This window comes from Puntigrus tetrazona, chromosome 20 (genome assembly GCF_018831695.1).
Source record: "Puntigrus tetrazona isolate hp1 chromosome 20, ASM1883169v1, whole genome shotgun sequence".
Lineage (NCBI taxonomy): Eukaryota > Metazoa > Chordata > Actinopteri > Cypriniformes > Cyprinidae > Puntigrus > Puntigrus tetrazona.
The window spans coordinates 5,859,967-5,881,183 of NC_056718.1; the positions used below are offsets into that span (position 1 = coordinate 5,859,967).

A 21,217-nucleotide genomic window follows, 5' to 3' on the forward strand; every position below is an offset into this window, starting at 1 on the left:
AAAATAATAGCTCATTTCAATAGGATTAAGTTTTAAGGGATCATTTTATAAAGTAAGATTTCCACACGTCCAGTATGTCTCTTATGTGGCTTTTATAAGAACGCTGGAAGCACATAGAGCACCCACCTGTGCCTCATAATTGAATATAGCTCTAATAATGCCTCTCTCACAATGAAATGAAGCTATCTCTTGTCTTCCTGTGAAGACTTGCGGTGGAAACGGGAAAGGGCTTTAGATGAACTTTGGCTCTGCCACACCCAGACCCGTTGGGCACGTAAAAACACACTGCCGCCACCCAGCGGAAAAGCCGTCCGTTTACACGCTACTGCTTCAATAACGAAGTAACGGGCGCAGTCACCGGTCAGTCTGCAGACGACCCGTTTCTCAGAAGTAGCCTAGTTTTGTTAAAAAAAGGAAACCGTGTCTTTGGCGTTAAAATATGTATGTGACCCTTGACCACAAAACCCGTCGTAAGGAGCAATTTTAAGTTTTATACATCACATAAAAGCTGAATAAGTATCTCTGTATATATGAGATACAACTATTTAATCTGAATGGAATCTGAGGGTATATATATATATATATATATATATATATATATATATATATATATATATATATATATATATATATATATATATATATATAAAATCGATCATTTTGACCCACACGATGTATTATTGGCTGTAGACTGAAATATAGCGTTATATACATTACTTTTTTAGCTGATTTTGTAGTACTGTGTCATTCTAATAATGAAATAAAGTTCAAATGTTTAGTATTTACGATTGCGTTCACGTTTTATACGCGGCTCTCGCGCTGCCCCTTTAAGAAATACTCTCCAGCTGTTCCCGCGCGTTCTCGCGGCTCTTCGGCGCCTGGCAACGCGCACGCGGTGTCCTCATACGGACCAATGGGATCAACGCTAACGATCAATTCCGGCCAATCAGAGCCCAGGGTTAGTGCGCACGTTTGAAAATCGGCTCGCTTGTTTCTCGCCTGTTTGTTTCTCAACACAAACAAGAAACTGTAACGTTTTTAAAACTAAAACGTATACGAAACAATACGAGACACCGGAAGTTGAAGCACAGAGAGCGAGAAGTGAATGCTTGACGGTAAGTGAACGAATCCTGTTGTGTTTGTTAGTGCAGTTGGTCATTTACTCGATAAATAATCTCTGTTGTGTTAATCTGAAGTGTGGAGCTGCTGCGTGCACGATGCCGTCCAAAACAGAGGACTACGAGGTGATGCTCACCATAGGATGCGGATCTTATGGGAAATGCCAGAAAATAAGGAGGAAATCAGATGGAAAGGTCAATAAAATACAGATTGCACTCTGTTTATATGTTCATATTAGATAAATCAATTACCGTTTAAATTACGTAGTACATACAACGTGTAGCATTTGTCTTTATTCGGTTGGTCTATTTCAATGGTTAAGTGAAGTTTAACTAATGTAGGGTACTGTGGATTATCACATTGTACTAACTGGTGTCTCCTCCAGCTTGTTGATTTGGACCATGTCATCTGATTTCCTTAGATTCTGGTTTGGAAGGTGCTGGACTACGGCACCATGGCCGAGGTCGAGAAACAGATGCTGGTGTCAGAGGTCAATTTGCTCCGTGAGCTGAAACACCCAAATATCGTCAGATACCACGACAGAATCATTGACAGGACGAACACAACATTATATATAGTGATGGAGTACTGTGAAGGGGGAGACCTCGCCAGTCTCATCAACAGATGCATCAAAGACAGGTAAAATGAAGCCGTTCGGGGCTTCTAGAGGTTTTGAAGTCTTAACCCTTTCACAAATAAAGGCATTGAAAAGGTCGTAAATCAGAGCAGAAAGTCCTAAAATGGTCAAGTTGCGTATTAAGTGTTGCATGCTTTGCTTACATTTTTTTAAAAAACATTTCTTCAGTTATTTTTTTTTTTAGTCTTAAATGTACCTCTGTAAAACTTTCAAAGCCTGGCTGCTGTAATTTTGTTGTTCAAGCTGTTTTCCTGTAGTGTGTTTCTTTTTCATTGTCGTTACAGACGATGCATGGAGGAAGAATTCGTACTGCGTGTGATGGCACAGTTGTCCCTGGCTTTAAAAGAGTGCCATGGAAGAAGTAACGGCAGCAGTACAGTGCTTCACCGTGACCTCAAACCCGCAAACATCTTTTTGGATGTTAAACAAAATGTAAAGCTTGGCGATTTTGGTTTAGCTCGGATACTGAACCATGATACAAGCTTTGCTAAAACATTTGTTGGAACTCCATATTACATGTCGCCTGTAAGTGTCCTTTTTTTTATAAAATTTTAACAATTTTGACCCTCCTGAACATCTGGAATGAGTCCAGTGTATCTTAACAAGTTTCAAAATGAAGAGAAACTGCTATTAAATGATCTTACAAGTATATATTTGTGCCATAGTTTTATAATTATATTGCCGTTGACTTGTTTGTGTCTTTTTTTTGTTGTTGTTGGGGTTTTTTTTTTTCATATTTTCCTCCTTTTAAATTCACAGGAACAAATTAATCGCATGTCTTACAATGAAAAATCCGATATATGGTCTTTGGGGTGTTTACTCTATGAACTATGTGCTTTATCGTAAGTATACATGTTACTGTCTTTATTACTATAATTAACTTATATTCATACTCAGTCCTGAGTCTTTGTTTTTTCTTCTTCTTCTTTTTTAAGTCCCCCATTTACAGCATACAACCAAACAGAACTGGCTGGAAAAATCAGAGAAGGGAAGTTCAGAAGAATCCCATACAGATACTCGGATAACCTCAATACACTTCTGTCAAAAATGCTCAACTTAAAGGTAAATACACTTTTGACAGAAGTATAAAAATGTGTGTGTGTGTGTGTGTGTGTATATATATATACACACACACACACACACACACACACACACACACACACACTGACAAATGTACAATGTAGGACAATATATAAAAATTAAATGGAATAAAAATTAAATTTAAAAAAATGACCCTTAAAGTTGTCCAAATGAAGTTCTCAGCAATGCATGTTACTAATAAAATCAAGTTTAAATATATTTACGGTAGGAAATGTAAAAAAAAAAAACATGTATTTTTGGCTATTGCTGCAACTATACCCTGGACGAATTATGTTGATCAATTTAAAAAAAAAAAAAAAAAAACTATATAATAAAAACATGCAAAAATGCATTCTGTATGAAAGGCCCAGCGTTCATTTCTGTGTAATTTCCAAATCTCAATTAGGCTTTTCCATTCGCGTCGCCTCTCGCGTGCTGTTTTGTCCCATTCTGGCTGTCTGTTTTGTCAGGACTACCTGAGGCCCTCGGTGGAGTCCATTCTGCAGAACGGCCTGATCTCGGGTTATGTAGCCCAGGAGCAGAAGAGGCTTCAGGAGAGACAGCGGCGCAGATCAGTAGACATAGAGCAGCCCAAACATCCAGAGCCGTCGCTTGTGGCAGAGCTGCGGCTGAAGGAGCAGATTCTACGCGAGCGAGAACAGACCCTCAAAGAGCGAGAGCAGCGACTAGAGCGTAAGTCTACGGTTTCATCAGGCCTCTGACAGCTGATACACAGCCCCAGAGGAAAATAAGCTTTCACAAAGAAATGTCATCATTCTAAGCACATAATTCTTCAATTTGTTTTAACCCAAATAAACACATGTGGTCAAGCATGCTTTCGTAATATCCCAAAATGAGCTTCATTGCTGCTTTGCGTGTCAAGCAAGTGCATTTGAGCTTAAGTTATCAAATTTGATATGCTCTATGTATATTCGTTAATGAATTTTTATGAAAAGTCTAAATTCATTGTTATTAAAGTGGTGTTGTCCCTTTTAAAGACTATTGCAGAATTCAGTTTAGGTGGTAAATCCTGCTAATTGGCAATTTTTGTTTCTTTTTTTTTCTCGCACCCCCCCAGAACGGGAACAGGAACTGTGCGTTCGAGAGCAGCAATCCAATGAAAAGCTGGCCAGGTAAATCTATATGAGCTGATCGCATAAATGCATAAACCACGTGCTCCACAGCTACCGAGCACACCATGTTCACGCGCTGTGATGTTAATAATGTATTGTTGTAATTGTTCTCTTGACAGAGCTGAGAGTTTGTTGAAGGCATATAATTTGATCCGGCAGCAGAGGGCACTGTCTCTACTCAGCGCCAGTGACACAGGTGAAATTGTTTTTCTATACAGAAATGAATGCTCTTAAATGACTGAACTGGTTTTGTTTCTTATTGTCTATACAGTCTTATTTCAGTGCAGTATTAATGTTCAATGTTAGTGCCTGGTATTTCTTTATATATATATATATATATATATATATATATATATATATATATATATATATGCTGCAGGTCAGACGTTTAGAATAACATATAATTTTAATTACTTTTTTAAAGTTTTTATTTTGTGCTAAATTATTTAGGATTAACTAAAAAAAGAGTTTTAGTTAAATAAAAAAAGTAATTCCTAAGCCATTATTAGATGCCAGTGTTTCCTGTCATGGCTATGTAGAAATTAGATCATAAATATGATATTCAATTGCACTGTTATGACTAAATTAGGGATGCTCCAATCAGGAATTCTGAGGCAGATCTCAGATCACGCAAACGGTGCGCTATCACTTTAATGAAGCGCGTGCAAGTGGAAACGATCCGTGCTCTGCTGCAGACGCACCGCTCCTGGAACGCTTCGCCAGACTGCAACCGCGTGCACTCTTTCCATTAATGATGAGCTCGGAAAATGCACACACGGCATGCTCACTAAACTGGTGGGGTGTGTCTTCGTGTTTCATGCCTTTTAGGTCCACGTCCACGAGTAACAAAACGCAATATAGGAACCATATAGCTTTACTGTAATTACACCACAGGTGTGCTGGGTTCGTGTGTGAATGGTTTAAACACCGGGAAGAAAAAATAAATGCAATTTCTGAACTTTAGTGCAGGTACGGGGTCCCGCAATGGAAGAAAATGCTTTCTTTTGTGTTTAAAGCATGAGAGTGACAGTGAAATTCTGCTTTTGACAGAGAACGAAGAGAACCTCTCCCCGGGAAAGAAGAGGGTTCACTTTGCAGGAGATGGCAAGGAGAACGGCAGACCTGAAAACAGACTGATCACTAAACCCCAAGAACACTGTCTTGTAAAGAGGCATCAGTGGGCTAACGTGCGTATCCCGGCACTTGGTGAAGAAGAAAAGATTAATTCACCAAAGCCCAGAGAGATGCAGGGCATCCGCTAACCATTGAAGCACAATGTGATACTGATAGTGGTGCATTAGTCTGATCAAGTCAAGTTTTTGTACATTAGGAAATAAGATTTCTGTTTTTATTTATTTGCTGCATCCTACAGTAGAGTGGAGCAACACTTGATTTTTGGTCATCACACTGGATTATTTCATCAAAGATAATGTCTTGTATTCTTCTCATTTTATGGATGTTTTATTACTGTGATTAATGTTTTATTGCAATAAAGCGTTGATAATATCATCTGTTTTAATTTTTATTCATTGTAACATGTTTGCTGTTTTGGGCTCCGTAAATGTAATGGCCAACATTTCAGGTTTGCGCACGTGCATCTATTTGACACCTGCTTTTACATCTGCAAGACATGTGTTTGGTGCAATACGTCTAGGGTATTTCCTATCTGATGTCTTTTGAGATGCTTATGATTTAGAATGTATGTAAAACTGCGGACGCTTTCCAGATCAAGAGATCTTTAAGGGACATCTTGCGGACGTGAGATGAAAGCTGTTTCGCCGAAGACCGTAGAATACCCTTAAAGGGACTTGACACCTAAAAGGAAGCCTGCTGTAAACGTATTGCAGATAAGCGAGCGAACCTAAAAGAAAAATACGTCTTGCAGATGTAAAATCAGACTCTAAAAAGATGTCTCTGAACTTGCGCTATCGGTGAAGTGTGGGTATTTTGACAAGGGGTCTGAACTGAGCGATGCGGTTCTTCGCTTTTCCTGCAACGAGTTAAATTGTCTCCGATCCCTAGCGTCCAGCCAATCGCAGGCGGGTATGGGCGTGGCCTGACGCTGAGCGTGTTTCGTGTGGAAAGTTCGCCGGTCCGGGTGCAAAGTTTCAGCCGTCTGCAGACGGGAGACGGAACACGAGCACAATAACCAGATAAAAGAGTCGCTTACCGGCTGCCGGCGTGAACGGGTTCAGTTATGGGATATTAGCCCGAAGCGGTGTCGTGTTCGTTTACAGCTTTGTTCGTCTCGCGGCGGAATCATGGCCTGCGCGCCGAACCGGGTCCGCTTGCTCTGCATGCTGTCGCTCACCTTCGGCTTTTTCATCGTGGAGGTGGTGGTGAGCCGGATCACGTCTTCCCTAGCGATGCTGTCGGACTCCTTTCACATGCTCTCGGACGTGATCGCGCTGGTCGTGGCTCTGGTGGCGGTGCGTTTCGCGGAGCAGACCCAGTCCACCAACAAAAACACGTTCGGCTGGATCCGGGCCGAGGTGATGGGCGCGCTGGTCAACGCCGTGTTCCTCACCGCGCTCTGCTTCACCATCATCCTGGAGGCCATCGAGCGCTTCACCGAGCCCCACGAGATCGAGAAGCCCGAGGTGGTGATCGGGGTGGGGGCTGCGGGGCTGCTGGTCAACCTGTTCGGGCTCTGTCTCTTTCACGGGCACGCCGGAGGCGGCGGACACGGCCATTCCCACGGAGGACACGGCCACAGCCACGGGGGGCACAAGAAGCACAAGAACGGGAAGGTTCGCCGTTGTGAGACGCTGGAGGATAGCCGGTCCGCGGGCGAGGAGACCAATAACCTGGTCGGGAATCAGAACAACAGCCCTAATGGCGTTAATCCGGACAGGCGCAGAGCCAGTATATCGGGTTTGTGTCATTAAAACTTATTCATGTGATGAGTAGGTAGATGTATAATGCCAAAAAACCGAGATCGGGCATGTTTTAACCATATTAAAGTAGGCTGATGTGCGGGTGTAACGAAAGAAACGTGTGCAAAAAACTTTCCACTTTGGGCTTTTGTTTCACGTTGGGCATGTTTGTTAATATGCAACCGTTGGCAACGAGATCAAGCGATTGTTAACCTTAAAATAAATTCTGGCATCGTGCACACCATCTTTGTGGGGGTTTTAAACCAGGCTTGAATCGTTTTGTTTTGTGGAAGGTGAAATATGTTTTGAGAGATGTCCCTGTGGGGGGGTTTGTTCGCGCGACAAAACCATTTGGTTACGGAGAGCCATCAGAGTTCGTTTTAAAAAAGTTTTAGCCGAAACTGATCGGTGGTTTGGAAGAACGCGACTGAACGCGTGTTAAACCATGTCTGTGAGAAAAAGCTCTAATTTATAATGCCCAAAGAGGGGAAAAAAAGCTAAAACCAACCTATGCTGGTAAATGTTCAACTGGTCCCCCAGTAGGACCAGCTAGAGAAGTAGTCAAAACTCCTCTAAACACAGCAAAAACTAGTTAATCAACTTAGGCTGGTTTTAGTTGTTTATATATATATAGATAGATAGATAGATAGATAGATAGATATAGAGCAGGGATCACTTAACTAAATTAAACTATGGCTGCATGATGCATGATGTCTGCTAACATAGTTACTAATACTATTACTACAGTCAAATTAGCTGTCACTGATTTTTATTTTTTTTAAGATGAATGCAGAGATTAGTAGGTAGGTACTTTATAGTCAGGATACTGTTGTACCACTGAACTGGTTCTGGGTTTTGTTTAGGGGCTGTCAAAAAGAGCCTTCAATCTAAGCCTCATAGGTGGTCAACTAACGGTTCTGTTTCTTAACCTCCTAAGTGTCACCCCCATTTTTAAACGTAAATGTGAACGCTCATTTTCGTAATCTGAATCTTGCTATAAAATTAAATCCTAGTGTCTCAATAAGTTCTGCTCCAAATTTGAAGTTGATACAAACATAATTCGGGTTCCTGTGAGATTTAGGCCCCGTTTGCGCTAGTGCGTTTCAGTTTGAACGGTTAAACTACTCCGGTGAACTTTTGCTTCAGACCGCGGTTTACTTCGAAAACGCCGGGATTTCGTTTCAGTGTAAACGGAGCGGCCCGGCGTATCCTTGACGACCGTGTAAACAATAATATCGCGCTTGTCTCTGTTCCCATAGATGTTTGTTTTTAGATTCCCTATTTGATCGTTCCAAGCACGCGGACGCTTCCGCGATTTAAATAATAGGGAATCTACATGTACGTATCTATGGTTGTACGTTCATGAATGGTCATGTGACGTGCGCTTTAGGTTCCCTTGTCCCGTTCAATTGGCCGCCATATTTGTAACGCTTCTGGGCAGCACAAACAAGGCCTGTCTGAAAGTCGTATGCGTAAATAACATTTTAAAAGCTTATGTTTCAATCTAGACTAGCCAATGTACATTGGTTACAATAAAGCCAACGCGTTTTTGATAGCGCACACTCCATCTGGTCTAGTCTCAGGTTTCTATGGGAACCGGAGCTCCTAATGGCCCTTGCAGTGAAGCAATGACTTTAACCAATCAGTAATTGGTATTTTATTTAGAGGACGGTAGTATCTCGTCATATTGCGCACTGCAGTTTTTAACATTCATATGTATAGGGGTGAACCGACTTAGTGTTTGAAAATAACCACCAAATATGGAATACTGAGACTCACTCCTGTTATCTTGTCAAGAATTCAAAACTTTTTGACCTTAAAAGACCGTAATACCTTTTGCAATATGATATTTGACACCGCCCACTAAGTGGGAGGAGACCGTCAAAAAATTTTAAAGTAGCATTTCCATGGTAACGCAATGTCCGGTTTGTTTGTTTGCTAGCCGACAACAACAACGGCGGGTATGCAAACCATTAAACCGTAAGCAGTGCTAGCTATGTTTGCATTTTTTTTGGTTTACGAATAAGGTTTTTTCTTAAAACCAACACCAGTTCAATATGCTTCGTCGAACAAGAAGCCACAAAAACAGCGCCTGACTAACAAAGCAGAACTTACCGAAAAAACTGTGCTGACAGACGATCAACAATGGCCTACCATTGGACAGCACCAGTAGACCATTAACTTGGTGGGTCACGGCCCTTAGAGGTTTTCCTGCTTATCACACACTATTTATATGATTAATTTGTTTTTGTGATTAGTTTTTGAGTAATTAGGTTAAATGAATTGCGTTTCTATGGATTCACAACAATGGGATGCCGTTACGGCTCTTTACTAGCGAAGCTCATGACCAAACACTTTCTTTCTGTTTTTTTTTTATCTGGTTTTATCAGATAAGCAGAATTGTAATCAGATAACGTTCCTTCAAGGAAAGCAGTTTACTCCAAACACACACTGAAGCAGTCACTCAGCTTATCTGGAGGAATTTCAACCGAGGCCTTGTCTGCTTGCATGTTTAAGACACCCCAGATGAAATATGAACAGATGGGTCATATCACATGAGAGATGAACAGATGGGTTACATCACCCACAGGCCTGTCTGAAGCTTCTGTGTATTTTGACAGTACGTTGTTAGTGTGGCTTTTGAAAGAACATTGCATTGGATGGCACACCATGGGCGATAACTTTTTAATAATTGTTCCAATTCGGAGAATAGGGAAGTGTACGCTGTAGATACAATTATGTGACCTAGAGCAATGATTTCATTGGAATCAACATTTTTTTCATGTGATGAAAACGCATCAACAACCAATGTGCAGTTTTGCGCAGTGGAATGAAGAAAAGATATGTCTTGAGAGTCCGAAAGCGTTTGATGTGTGCCAAGAAAATAATTATGGATGCTACAATCGTGTGATCATTCGAAGCAGCAATGGATTGTTCGTTCAAATTCCACTTACGTTGTTCGGTGTGCTTGTGTTTTTTGCTTTCTACATGTTACCCTATAAGGGTTTTTACTGCTTTTATTTAAAGAAGAAACCTATCCGATGTGTAGTTCACATTTAAGGCTTGATACTGTAGAAAAGCAATGCATTTTTCAGTTGTTTTTAGCTTGTTTATTTTCACCTAAAAGTATGGCATGCGGTTGCTTCAAGCAATGGTACATACATAATTCGGTGTAAATTGCGATGATTGTGTTGGTGTGAACGAGTCTACTTTCTGCTGTGGACACTGTTTTGTTTGTTAATTAAAGTCGGCGGGGTCCATTGTTTTTGGGCTAATTAATTATACGGGTTAAAACACATTCTAAATGTCTTCCATTGTGTTCCACAGAAGAAGGTAGGTTGTACAGGTTTTAAATGAGTATTTTTAGGTGAACTATCACAAGCAATACCACGTTTTACTAAACTGCACATATTTAAAAGCTGGTCTGGAACGGAATATGTGAGTTTTCCATCTCTTCTGAAAGTGTTCTGTAATCACTTGTTCCCTGCTTGTTGGCATGAAACACACTTTAAACCAGAGAAACAGTATTTTTTAAAAAAGGAGAGAGAATTCTTCTAACTCTAGTAAAAAAGTAATGTAACTTCCACTTGACGCTGCTCCCGTACTGTTGTGTGGAATGCTGTGAATAGAAACAAGTTGTACATTGTAACACGCAAGGTTGACATCTCCAGTGCTTTTTCTCAAATTCAGTTGGTGTTCCTCTTCGGTTTGTCTTTTTAGAATAACTGGAGCAAAGTATAACTTCTGATTATTTCAAGTAATATACACAAGCTGCTGTTTTGTGCAGATTTTTCTTGAATATTCATGCTTGCTTTCTTTCTCCTCCGTAGAGATGTGTCACAGCGAAAGCCTGGACTTGCAGATTAACGGCAGTGCTCCCTACGAAGAGCTCGAGAACGGACAGGACACGGCGTCTCAGCTCAACATGCGGGGCGTTTTTCTGCACGTGCTGGGCGACGCTCTCGGCTCCGTTATCGTGGTAATCAACGCCATCATCTTCATATTGGTATGGAAACCGTGCGAGCCGGGCAACGTCTGTGAAAATCCTTGCGTGAGCCAACACTGCGCAGACCATTCGCTCAACATCAGCAGCGCGGCGGCTAACAGCACCAGCGTAAAAGGGCCGTGTTGGGTGCTTTATCTTGACCCCACGCTCTGCATCATCATGGTCTGCATCCTCCTCTACACCACGTACCCGCTGTTGAAGGAGTCCGCGCTTATCCTCCTGCAGACCGTTCCCAAGCAGATCGACATGCATCAGCTCAACTCTCGCCTGCGGGAGCTGGAGGGCGTGCTGGCGGTTCACGAGCTGCACATCTGGCAGCTGGCGGGCAGTCGCATAATTGCCACGGCGCACATCAAATGCCACGACCCCGCGTCCTACATGGACGTGGCCAAGCGCATCAAGGACTTTTTCCACGACGAGGGCATCCACGCTACGACCATTCAACCGGAATTCGTCACGGTGAACTCCGAGTCGCGCGCTTCGCTCTGCGAGCTCTCCTGTAGAACGCAGTGCGCCCGGAAGCTCTGCTGCGGCGCCGTCGATTCGGCAAAGCCTCCCGATGGAGCCGCAGATGCGAAGAAGTCGTGCGAAGCCAAAACCCCAACGGTAACCAGTACTTCTGCTACGTCTCTGGAGATCATCAGCGAGTCTGTGGAGGAAACGAGCAGGCCGGAATCCATCGTGATTATGACTAGGGAGGTGGAATCGTCATTGTGAGCGACAAGCGGGTTAGACGTCTCTTCTGTTAAGGGTGTCGACGTGTATTTGATCAGCGGACCGATTTCTGCCATGCTGTGAGGAAAAACTGAGCCCAAATACACTCATGATAACACACACACACACAAACACCACACAACTCCACGTCTCAGACACCACACCGACATACAGACAATATAAATAGGCCGGAGAGCAAGGCTGACCTCCTCTGCATGTGTGTTTACTGCATCGTGGTGTGTCCGTGCCAAAGCTTATCTTCATAAAGGACATCAGATACTCGTGTACTTCCTGTGGATGTAATGCAACGACAAGCAATTTTAACGTTCAGCTGCTGGACGAAGTAGAAATGTCTGGACCAGTTTTTTGTTTTTCTACCCATGTGTTTTATTCTTTCCTAGTCATTTAAACATTCAATTTTGTGAGATGTAATTTATGTATTTAAGTTATTAGTAATCGAGACTATTGTAAGCCTATTGTAAGATTAGGCGATTATGATATTAGAGGTTTAAAAAAAAAAAAATTGTTTCTCTCATAGCAAATGATCTATGCTTTAACAGAGAGTATTTTTAGACGATGCTTTCAAAGACTGCTGTTCAATTTTTTCTACTTTTTTTTTTTTTTAGATGATCTCTTTTATTAGACAACAGAAGATGCGTTGACGGTACTTCACCACGCCTATAATTCAGACTGCTGTGTTCTAGACAGGAACTAGACAGACCTTCTTACTGGTTTTTATAAAAGCTGATGCCTTGTTTGTTCTGTTGTTGTCAATCAAAAAAAAAAAAATAGTAGATATGCTGTAAAAAAAAAAAAAATCTTTTTTTTTTGTTTTTGTTTCTTTGGGTGACAGCGTGACACGTTTTATCCATGCTGTCGTTAAAGCGAAGGGACCTACTCGGACTTGTGGAAAACATCAATTTGTGCATGACCAAATAAAGCTTTTGCAGACCAAGCAAAATTTGTAAACCAAAAGACGAGGGATTTGCTTTCTGAAATATACAGAAGTAGGTTTGAGCTGAACACGTTTGGGGTGTTGCACAATCTACTCAGTGGCCTTCATTGGGGGAAAAATATGTATCAGCTCTTCATGACATTATTTATGTCGGCAAACTTTAGCGTTTGATCAAAATATGCAATAAAAACACACACTACTAGTCTTTATTATTAGTTCTTTAGTGAATTACTTTACTTAGAAATCTGTAGAGGAAGTCCGTAAAACACTACACAGTAAAGCTTACTGTAAAACGTGCTGAAAGTGTTTGTATCACTGAGGATTTTAAAAGTATCATGCCAGCGGCGATGTTTTTGATATATTACTGTCAAATGTGTCATTGTGAATTAAACATGCTTGTTTGGTACTGTTCAAATTATGTCTGTTTTTTCACCTTTTTAGGGAAGCTGATTGAGTTTTATTTGATTTCACCAAGTAATGACCAGAATAGGATACCTGAACCGTACAACAAACAGAAAATCTCTATGAATATTATAAATCAGGCCAAATCAACTTTGCAAACTGGCCAGGATAAAACTTCGTAAATGCTAAAGAGCAACGGGCTCGGCATTGAAACCGGCCTTAACTTCACCGAAAGATACAAAGTGAAAACGATTAGATATAAAACTATTTTTAGAACAAAGACATTGTAGTGCTGATCAAATTTAGTAAACAGAAATGATCATATTACAAGTCAGTTCTGTATATAACAAAGACATGTTTTGTTTGATTCCAAGGCTTCCTATCCAGAAGTAGATTATACCAATATGGTGTATTCATAGTCGTTGTGGTATGTAACACAGAATGCAACAAATATTGTTTGGTTTAACAAAAAATAAATGTAATTTGTTTAATTACAGTGTTTTTACCAAATGAGCATATAAAGTAAAACTTAATTGAATAACAAATTATATAACATTGCAGTGTAACAACATTGAGCTATTCAGAATGACTTTCTTATTCTGGAATTTTAACATCATTCCCTTGACAATTCAACTCAACGATATATGTATAGCTATATTAATATTTCAAACATGATTTAATTCTACCACTGTTTGCTATAACCCCTGTGAACTCTACCTCTGCTATTAAAAACCTTGCCGTATGCAAACAGTGGAAGATATTTGGCTAAGTGCTCTAGTTCTTAGACATAGTGACTATTCATCTAAAAAGAACTTGCATTGCAAAAACAGTTTCTATGAAGAAGTATATCTGTTGACATTACATTCCAGCTTCCACTTTACAAAAAAAAAAAAAGTTTCGTTTCAACAATGGTGGGGCCACAAACGTTCATTGTATGCTGAACAATGTAATACCTTTTAAAATCTTATGAAATCTAAAGATAAGATATCTGTGGTCAGCACAATGCTATTCTGAGAAAATGATACTGAGATGTAAAAGACAAGAGACTCCATTCAGCCTGTTGCAGAACCATGATGGAAACTAGCTATGGCTTAATTAAAAGCAAAAAGGAGAGAGAAAGGTATTTCCATTGCACGAAAGCCGCATGCAGCCTGTTAATTAATCCCGCACAGCAGCGCTCTGGCTAATCAAAGCCGTCACATGAATCTGCAGTCTAACCGAGAGGTTCAGAAAAAGCCGTCTTTCATAATGACCCAGCACCTGTTCCCCTGTCGAAAGATTCACGTTAACCCCACAAAGCAACCTCCTTTAATGTGAAGAACAGTCAAAATCCTCCTCAATGTTATACAAGAATCTGAATATCCATTTAAACACTACTCAGAATATGCAGTCACTATGTAAATGTTCCTATAATGGGTTTACACAATAATCTTTTATCTTAGGTTAATCGTTCAGAATACATTTAGTCACATGAATCAGCATCTTAACATAAAAGGGTTTTTTTTTTAGTTCAATGAGAATCATTTCTGTAGATGTGAGAGTGGCCTTAGTACAGTAGAAGGTGAGATCAGGAGAGTAATAATGTGGCGAGAGATTACGCTTCGCTGCCTGCTGCAAACCACGGTCATATGCAGACTTTGATCTCACCTAGGTCAATAAGTACAATGTCATGTACTTCGGGTGATGTAACAAGCAATAACAGCAGATTTCAGATACATCAAAGATGAATTTCTAGCTATTTCAGTGTTTTTTCTGATTTTTATTTCAAATTTGTATTTTCTTCTGTCTGCCGGAAATGAAAGTTGACTGTATTTATTTGGTTATAGCTGTAAAAAAATAAAAAATAAAAACTGATTGCCTTCGTAATCTTTAAACCAAATCTGAAAATGCTCCTCCCCTCTAAAATGATGGGCCACTCCAATTGTCAGTGTTCATTTCCGAATGCAATGCCTACTTTTCTACATCCAATCCAATCAAAGTCTAAAAAAACAAGCCACGCCGTCCCTTTATAGTAATATTCAGTTTCTCTCGGAAGTACATCACAATACTGAAGTAAAATCAGGGTCACGTAGACTTTAACGCATATATTACTGATAAGGAATTAATCAATCCATATATATATATATATATATATATATATATATATATATATATAATATACAATACATATATATATATATATATATATATATATATATATATATATATTATATAAAGTCTATACTATTAACAAACCATTAAGTCTCACTATTAACAAACCATTAACTGCAACGTTTTATGACTACAACCCCAATTTGCTGCTTACTAATAGTACATAGGATGTAGAATATGGTCATGCAGAATATGTGCTTTTAAAACTAATAAACAGCCGATATGTTATCAGTATGTATGCAAATAAGCAACTAAAGTGAGAATTCGTCCCTATACTAAAGTGTTACCTTTTTTAACCTTATATTGTTTCATCAAAATATCATAACTTGAGTGGTATGACTCACTTATCTGCTGATGTATGCAGGCTGGACTGCACTTAAGACAGTTGCATTTAATCTATTTCGGTATGCAGCTCTCACTTTTCATGATTAAGTCAACAACCGCTGGATGAAATTCAAAAAAGTCTTGTCCAATATTTTGGTTTAATTGCAGCATCTGTTTCGTGCTGACATGACTGCCACTGGCATCTTGAAATGAGTGATTTCTCAGTTTTAGTTCACATTATACTGATTGGTTTTTACTTATTGTTCATTTCGTCCCTATATATAATGAGTATGTACATATCTTTGTGCGCTATAGAACCTCGCCCCAAAACACACACATTCCTCTCACAGCTGATACAAGAAACAAAGATTAAAACAACAGCCCAATATCACAGCGGGACTTTAAAGTTCATGGTGATCAGATCACATACAGAAACAACATAAACATGGGTGTGAACCTGGAGAGGCAAGGAGCCGAGAAGAACCTTCTGAGTGGAATGCTGCCTTAATGGTTCAGTTCACAGAAATGTCTAGATTTTCATTTCTGAAGACATAATTTCGAGTTTGTCGAGTTCAAGTGCTTTAGTTGATGGAAAGAACTGAAATCATGAAGATCACAAGGTCCATTCTTAACTACTCATGGGGAAATCCTATTAAAGCCAAAATGCATTGAAGACATTCAATCAATCAAAAAGGTAGTGTCCCATTTTGTTGAAATCCATATAAACCCAACTCTGGTCCACTTTCCTGCAGATTGTAGCTCCAACATTGATCAAGCTTGTAACTTTCTAGTGATCCTTGCTTACCCTTTTCGGGTGTAATTGATTAGGGTTGGAGTGAAACTCTGAAGGAAAGTGCTGCTGAGAACCTCGGCCTTAAACATGACTTTATACGGCCGTTCATGTTCTTACAGTTCAACAGAAGATGAAGGCGGAATAAAACCATGTGTTGTAGATCCCAAAAGGTACCGTTTTCTTTAAGAGGTTCCATCTCTCCTCGCAGAACAGAATTAGCAGGAATTAGTCTGGCAGGGAAGGGGTTTGTGGCAGGAGAACAGCTGTGAATGTCTGAGGGGTTTCATGTCAAAACACATCACGGCAAGAATGAATGGCAGCTGCTCTCTGTAAAACACTGCTCCTCTCCATTCGGGCAGAATGGAGAGCTATCCTATTTTTCTGATGGATAAACACGCAATTTCTGTGCATTTATCCATTGGGAAAAAATATAACACTCAGCAAAATCAGGTACTACAGACGTCTCTGAGCTCAGGGAGAGCATATCATTTGCAAATATATGTCAACGTCTACTAAACCTAAACCTACTCTAATAGCCTACTAGACTTAGTAGACAGGTGGTTGCAAATGAATGAGAATTAGTTGACAGTTGCTTATAGTTAGTAGAATGTCTGAAGTTGACTTTCAAAATAAAGTGTAACCAAATGTTGTAACGTATAAATGTATAATTTATAATGTAAAAGGGTAAAGTGTTTAACAAATCCATAATGTTGAAAGACTTCATTTGAGATTCTGAGGTTGTTCTAGCAATTTGTTAAAGCTTCTACACAGGTTTGCTTTTGATGTTCAATGGTTGATGAGTACGGAGAATAATCTCACCTTATTGTACCCAGTTAAGAAAATGAAGAAAAAGGCGGACTGAAGTGTTTTCCAACCCAGTGTTTGCTCACTCACTTGTTCACTGGACTATATTAGTGCAGTAAATAAGGACATTTTGAAATACTTCACTTTTTTTCCCCCTCAAACCAGTTATCCTATCCCAAAGTCATCAGTCAAAAAGGTCAAACGTCCTGGAAAAACCCTATGTAAGGAAATGATAGCAATGCTACCTGTCAAAAATGTATTACTAAGGTGTAAGATTAAAATTCACATAACCTAAAATGAAAAGGGTCAAATAAGGAAGTCATCCAATACGTGAACTGCTGGTGTGCTTCCAGAAACAGGGTTGGGAAACACTAGCCTATTGCCACACACGTGCTGAGATAAGACATTGCACATCAGTACTTCTACATGTGACCAAAACAAGGAAATAAAAACAATCACCTCTGAACTTGCTGACTAGAATAAGGCCAGATCCCAGTGGAAAACAGCTCCGAGAGCGCCGGCATCAGCACGCTGTTGCACTGGCCATAAAAACAGCCATTAACCCACTTTCACTGATAAACTTTTAGACGTAATTTCAAATTTTTTTATTCTTTCTGTTTTCCTTCCTAGAATCACATTTCAGGGATTATGCAACAAAAAGAAACGCTGAAGAAAAAGCGTGTTCTTTCTTCTACATGAGTCAGACTTACTGAGTCAGAATTGCGAAATCCTGAAAAAAAAAAAAAAAAGAAGAAGGGTGGAATCTAATGGATTAGTTCTCGCTTCATCAGAAGATGTAAAACTCCACTGATTCTTTGAGTTCTCTCAAATATCAAAATTCATTTAGTTTACGGAAACACGGGGCTGTCGAATATAAAACACGGCAGGTAAAAGTAAAAGGTAAAAGTGCAATAAAAGTATCGTAAATGTAGTCACTTTGAATATTATGATAGTTACATCATCACTATTACAAAATCAGTGGCAAAATGACAAAGAAATAAATCTGTAGGTGAATCCAAACACAGGCTAGAAGCGAGCTTCTGTGGGAAACTGATGCTGAACATTTCGATATGTTCTTCACACAAACTGCTTCCAGAAGACCTGAAATGTAGTAAACAAACCACATGCACTACTTAGTATCTAGTATCTAGTTAGGGATTTGTAAAGATTTCTGCCTTTACGTTCCGCGAAAAGGATGATGGCATGCAGGTCTGGACACGCGGCTGATTAAATAAGCGCCATTTTCACTTTTGGGAAAAACATTGCTTGATAGCCAAAAAGCAGAAACAAAAGTTGAGGCAACGAGGCCTACTGTAGCTTAACAAGATCAATTACACATATATTTATATCAGCGTGTGGGTTCCTAATCATTCCCCATTATCGATAAGCAGTGTGGTAAAGCTCAAATATACAGTCTAGGGTCATAAATAGTTTAGTTGGTAAATGAAATTAGTCCTTGAGCAAAGGCCATTAAAAAAGCTTGTGTAAGCAAATGCTGGAAACTCCCATCACTGGTACAAACCGCTCACATGATCTGCACTCGCACTTCCTTTTCTTTTCATTATTACTTAAATATCTCATTTCTCTTTTTTGCACAAAGTGTACTTTCTCTAATTATAAGGCTCTCTGTAGAAAAGGCAGGAATGGGGGCTCATTATAACTTGTATACGTCAGAACCGATTAACAAGAGGACGTTGGGTGGCTGGGTCACTTTCTTTAATGGCGTTCGGATCTCAGCGTAAGAGTAAAGCAGTGCAGAACTCTGTGTTGAAGTTAAAACGTCTTTGCTGCAGCATTTGATAAGCGCCTCGCAAGTCTGAATCACAGTCACACCAGACATGTGACTAAACTCTTCCTGTCTGTGTTCTGCGGCTTGTGTTCCAAGTCGTTCCTTTAATGAAATTCCCCCGATGCACTCATCCTTAGTGAGATTTGTCAAGGCACATGCATAAACCAAAAAATGTTCAACCACTGGCACGTGGTTCGGTTTTACAGGCAGTTTGCTATATCAACTAATTAAGCTAAAAACTAAACTGAGGTTTACAGAATTATTAGTCGGCTATCATTATAAAAAACTCGACTGGATTATATAATCATACTATTCAATATTTTTTTCTGTAAAGTTTGGGTACCAATTCTTACTAGTAGCATATTAGCATGGTTGTTTATCAGTACTTATTCTCAATGAGCATATTTTAAATCCTGTGTCATACCTAAACCCAACAACTACCTTGCTTATTATTAAAAAACATTATAGATGACAGTTAGTTAACGGTTAAAACTGGTCCCCAAATTAAAGTGTGACCTATAAAAACCTCTGAATACAATATTGAAGACAATACAGTCTTAGCAAATGCAACAAAAATAGCCTACATTTGCAGGGAAATATTTAATAGAGATATATTAAGTAATATATGTAATTCCTGTTCCTATAAGTTGCTGTGACAACATGTTGGCTGTTACTCCACAACAAAGGCCTATTGATTAACTTTAGCACTTTTAACTTAACTCTGGGACAAACTGTTTGAGGTAATTTCGCTGGAAAAGCTATATATAAAGTAGGCCATGTTAGCAGCGGTCAAAGTCTCCCTCTGGCGGTTAAAAGGCAGAAAAGCACATTTCTTAGGTCGTGGATAAAGTGAGGTTTTGCTGTAATGGCAGGTAATCCTAGAGTCAGACATTCAAACTTTAATCCAGTCGAAAAGCCATATTATATTTAAGTAATTTAAGCGTTGATTGTCGGTCTCTCAAAGGAAGGAATCAGGGCATCCATTTTAGCGCGTGACCAGGTTCATGCCTTACGCAAAGAAAATGTATTCTCCAACAAACGGACGATAAATACATTAAATGACATATTAAATGAAATTACACAGAATAATATTGTAAATATATTTCAAATAGTACATAAGAATCGATGCTTTCGTATATCGAAAAATACGTATATATCACGATATATGTTACATGACTTTTATATTTAGTAATACGCTATTTTGATACATGGTAGTGGTTCCAAACACGTTCCTGGAGGCTCCCCAAAGCTGCACGTTTTCCATCAACACACCTGTTTTAATCAAACACACCTGATTCAGATCATCAGCTCATTAATAGAGACTACAAGAGCTGAAATGTGTGTGAAACAAAGGAGAGACGCAAAATGCGCGGTGCTGGGAACCACTGTGGTAGTGCCTGTGTAAAAAAAAAAAAAAGAGTATATTGAGTATATTATTCATTCATGCTCTGTGTGTGTGTGTGTGTGTGTGTGTGTGTGTGTGTGTGTGTGTGTGTGTGTGTGTGAAAAATATGTTTTTTATATTTAAGAATCATATATGATTTACATGTTTCATATTTTAAAAGATAGCTGGCTTGAAGTAGCAAAAGCATACCTGCTCGTAAACACTTAGTTTACTTCACTAACTATCACTAAGTCAAAAAGTGCAAAGCCATTGCTTTTTAAATAAAGTAGCATTTATTTATTTATTATTATTATTTTTATTTTTTTGCCAATCCTCATCCTAAACATTTCTACTCTTCTGCACAAACTTACAAATACCAGAAACACTAAAAGATCTCCCCTTAAATGAATACTGAGCGAACATGCGTGAAATAACACGCATTTTTACATTTTACAAATAATAACGTTTTTAATTTTAGGCCCACTACATTATATTTAGCAGTATATTCCCATATATTATTGTTCTGTAAAGGGTCTTTGCCTTCCTTATTCAAGGATTATGAGTAATATCACACGAGCAATAGAAACAAATGTGTATATTAAGCAAATTACACTCTTTTTTGCTTATTATTTATAATACAATATTATTTATAGGCAACCTATTATTTATTTAAATTATTAAAAGTCACTTGTCTTACATATGTATCTAATCTCTTATTTTTTCTATGCTGTTCACCTTTGATGATCCAGTTTAACCACACCAATAAGCAAAAATGACTTTAGATAAATTAACAATTGTGTTTTTTAATCGCCGAAGAGTATCGAACCTTCATCTTCTGTATTCTACTGTACAGACGTGAATTTATTTTTCCTTCGGTCTGAGGTTTATTCATTAAACTTTTTGGTGTGGAAGGTCTTAGCATTTCTACATCTGCTGGAGACGCTGACAAACTGAGTATGATCATCAACGTCGAGGACCAGTGTCCTAACTTCATCTATTTACAGCAGCAGTGGACCATCGGCATGCGGTGCGAGTGCTTTTGACTCATTA

General features: G+C 39.2%; 2 protein-coding genes across 2 annotated transcripts; both read left to right on the plus strand.

The window, feature by feature from the left end:
- Positions 1–693: 693 nt before the first annotated feature.
- On the plus strand, positions 694–5,475 carry nek2 (NIMA-related kinase 2). The gene is made up of 10 exons (XM_043219274.1): positions 694–1,115; positions 1,197–1,313; positions 1,541–1,758; positions 2,041–2,281; positions 2,516–2,598; positions 2,692–2,818; positions 3,307–3,529; positions 3,915–3,969; positions 4,089–4,165; positions 5,020–5,475. Exons 2-10 carry the CDS (start codon positions 1,218–1,220, stop codon positions 5,229–5,231), a joined length of 1,332 nt encoding a protein of 443 aa, XP_043075209.1. The 5' UTR covers positions 694–1,115; positions 1,197–1,217; the 3' UTR covers positions 5,232–5,475.
- Positions 5,476–6,045: 570 nt separating this feature from the next.
- slc30a1a (solute carrier family 30 member 1a) lies at positions 6,046–12,935 on the plus strand. The gene is made up of 2 exons (XM_043219273.1): positions 6,046–6,843; positions 10,676–12,935. Exons 1-2 carry the CDS (start codon positions 6,231–6,233, stop codon positions 11,566–11,568), a joined length of 1,506 nt encoding a protein of 501 aa, XP_043075208.1. The 5' UTR covers positions 6,046–6,230; the 3' UTR covers positions 11,569–12,935.
- Positions 12,936–21,217: the final 8,282 nt, after the last annotated feature.

Coding starts and splice junctions, on each gene's coding strand:
- nek2 (XM_043219274.1), top strand. CDS start 1,218: ATGCCGTCCAAAACAGAGGACTACGAGGTGATGCTCACCATAGGATGC. Junction 2,599..2,691: donor TATGAACTATGTGCTTTATC/GTAAGTATACAT, acceptor TTCTTTTTTAAG/TCCCCCATTTACAGCATACA. Junction 2,819..3,306: donor CAAAAATGCTCAACTTAAAG/GTAAATACACTT, acceptor CTGTTTTGTCAG/GACTACCTGAGGCCCTCGGT.
- slc30a1a (XM_043219273.1), top strand. CDS start 6,231: ATGGCCTGCGCGCCGAACCGGGTCCGCTTGCTCTGCATGCTGTCGCTC. Junction 6,844..10,675: donor GCGCAGAGCCAGTATATCGG/GTTTGTGTCATT, acceptor TCTCCTCCGTAG/AGATGTGTCACAGCGAAAGC.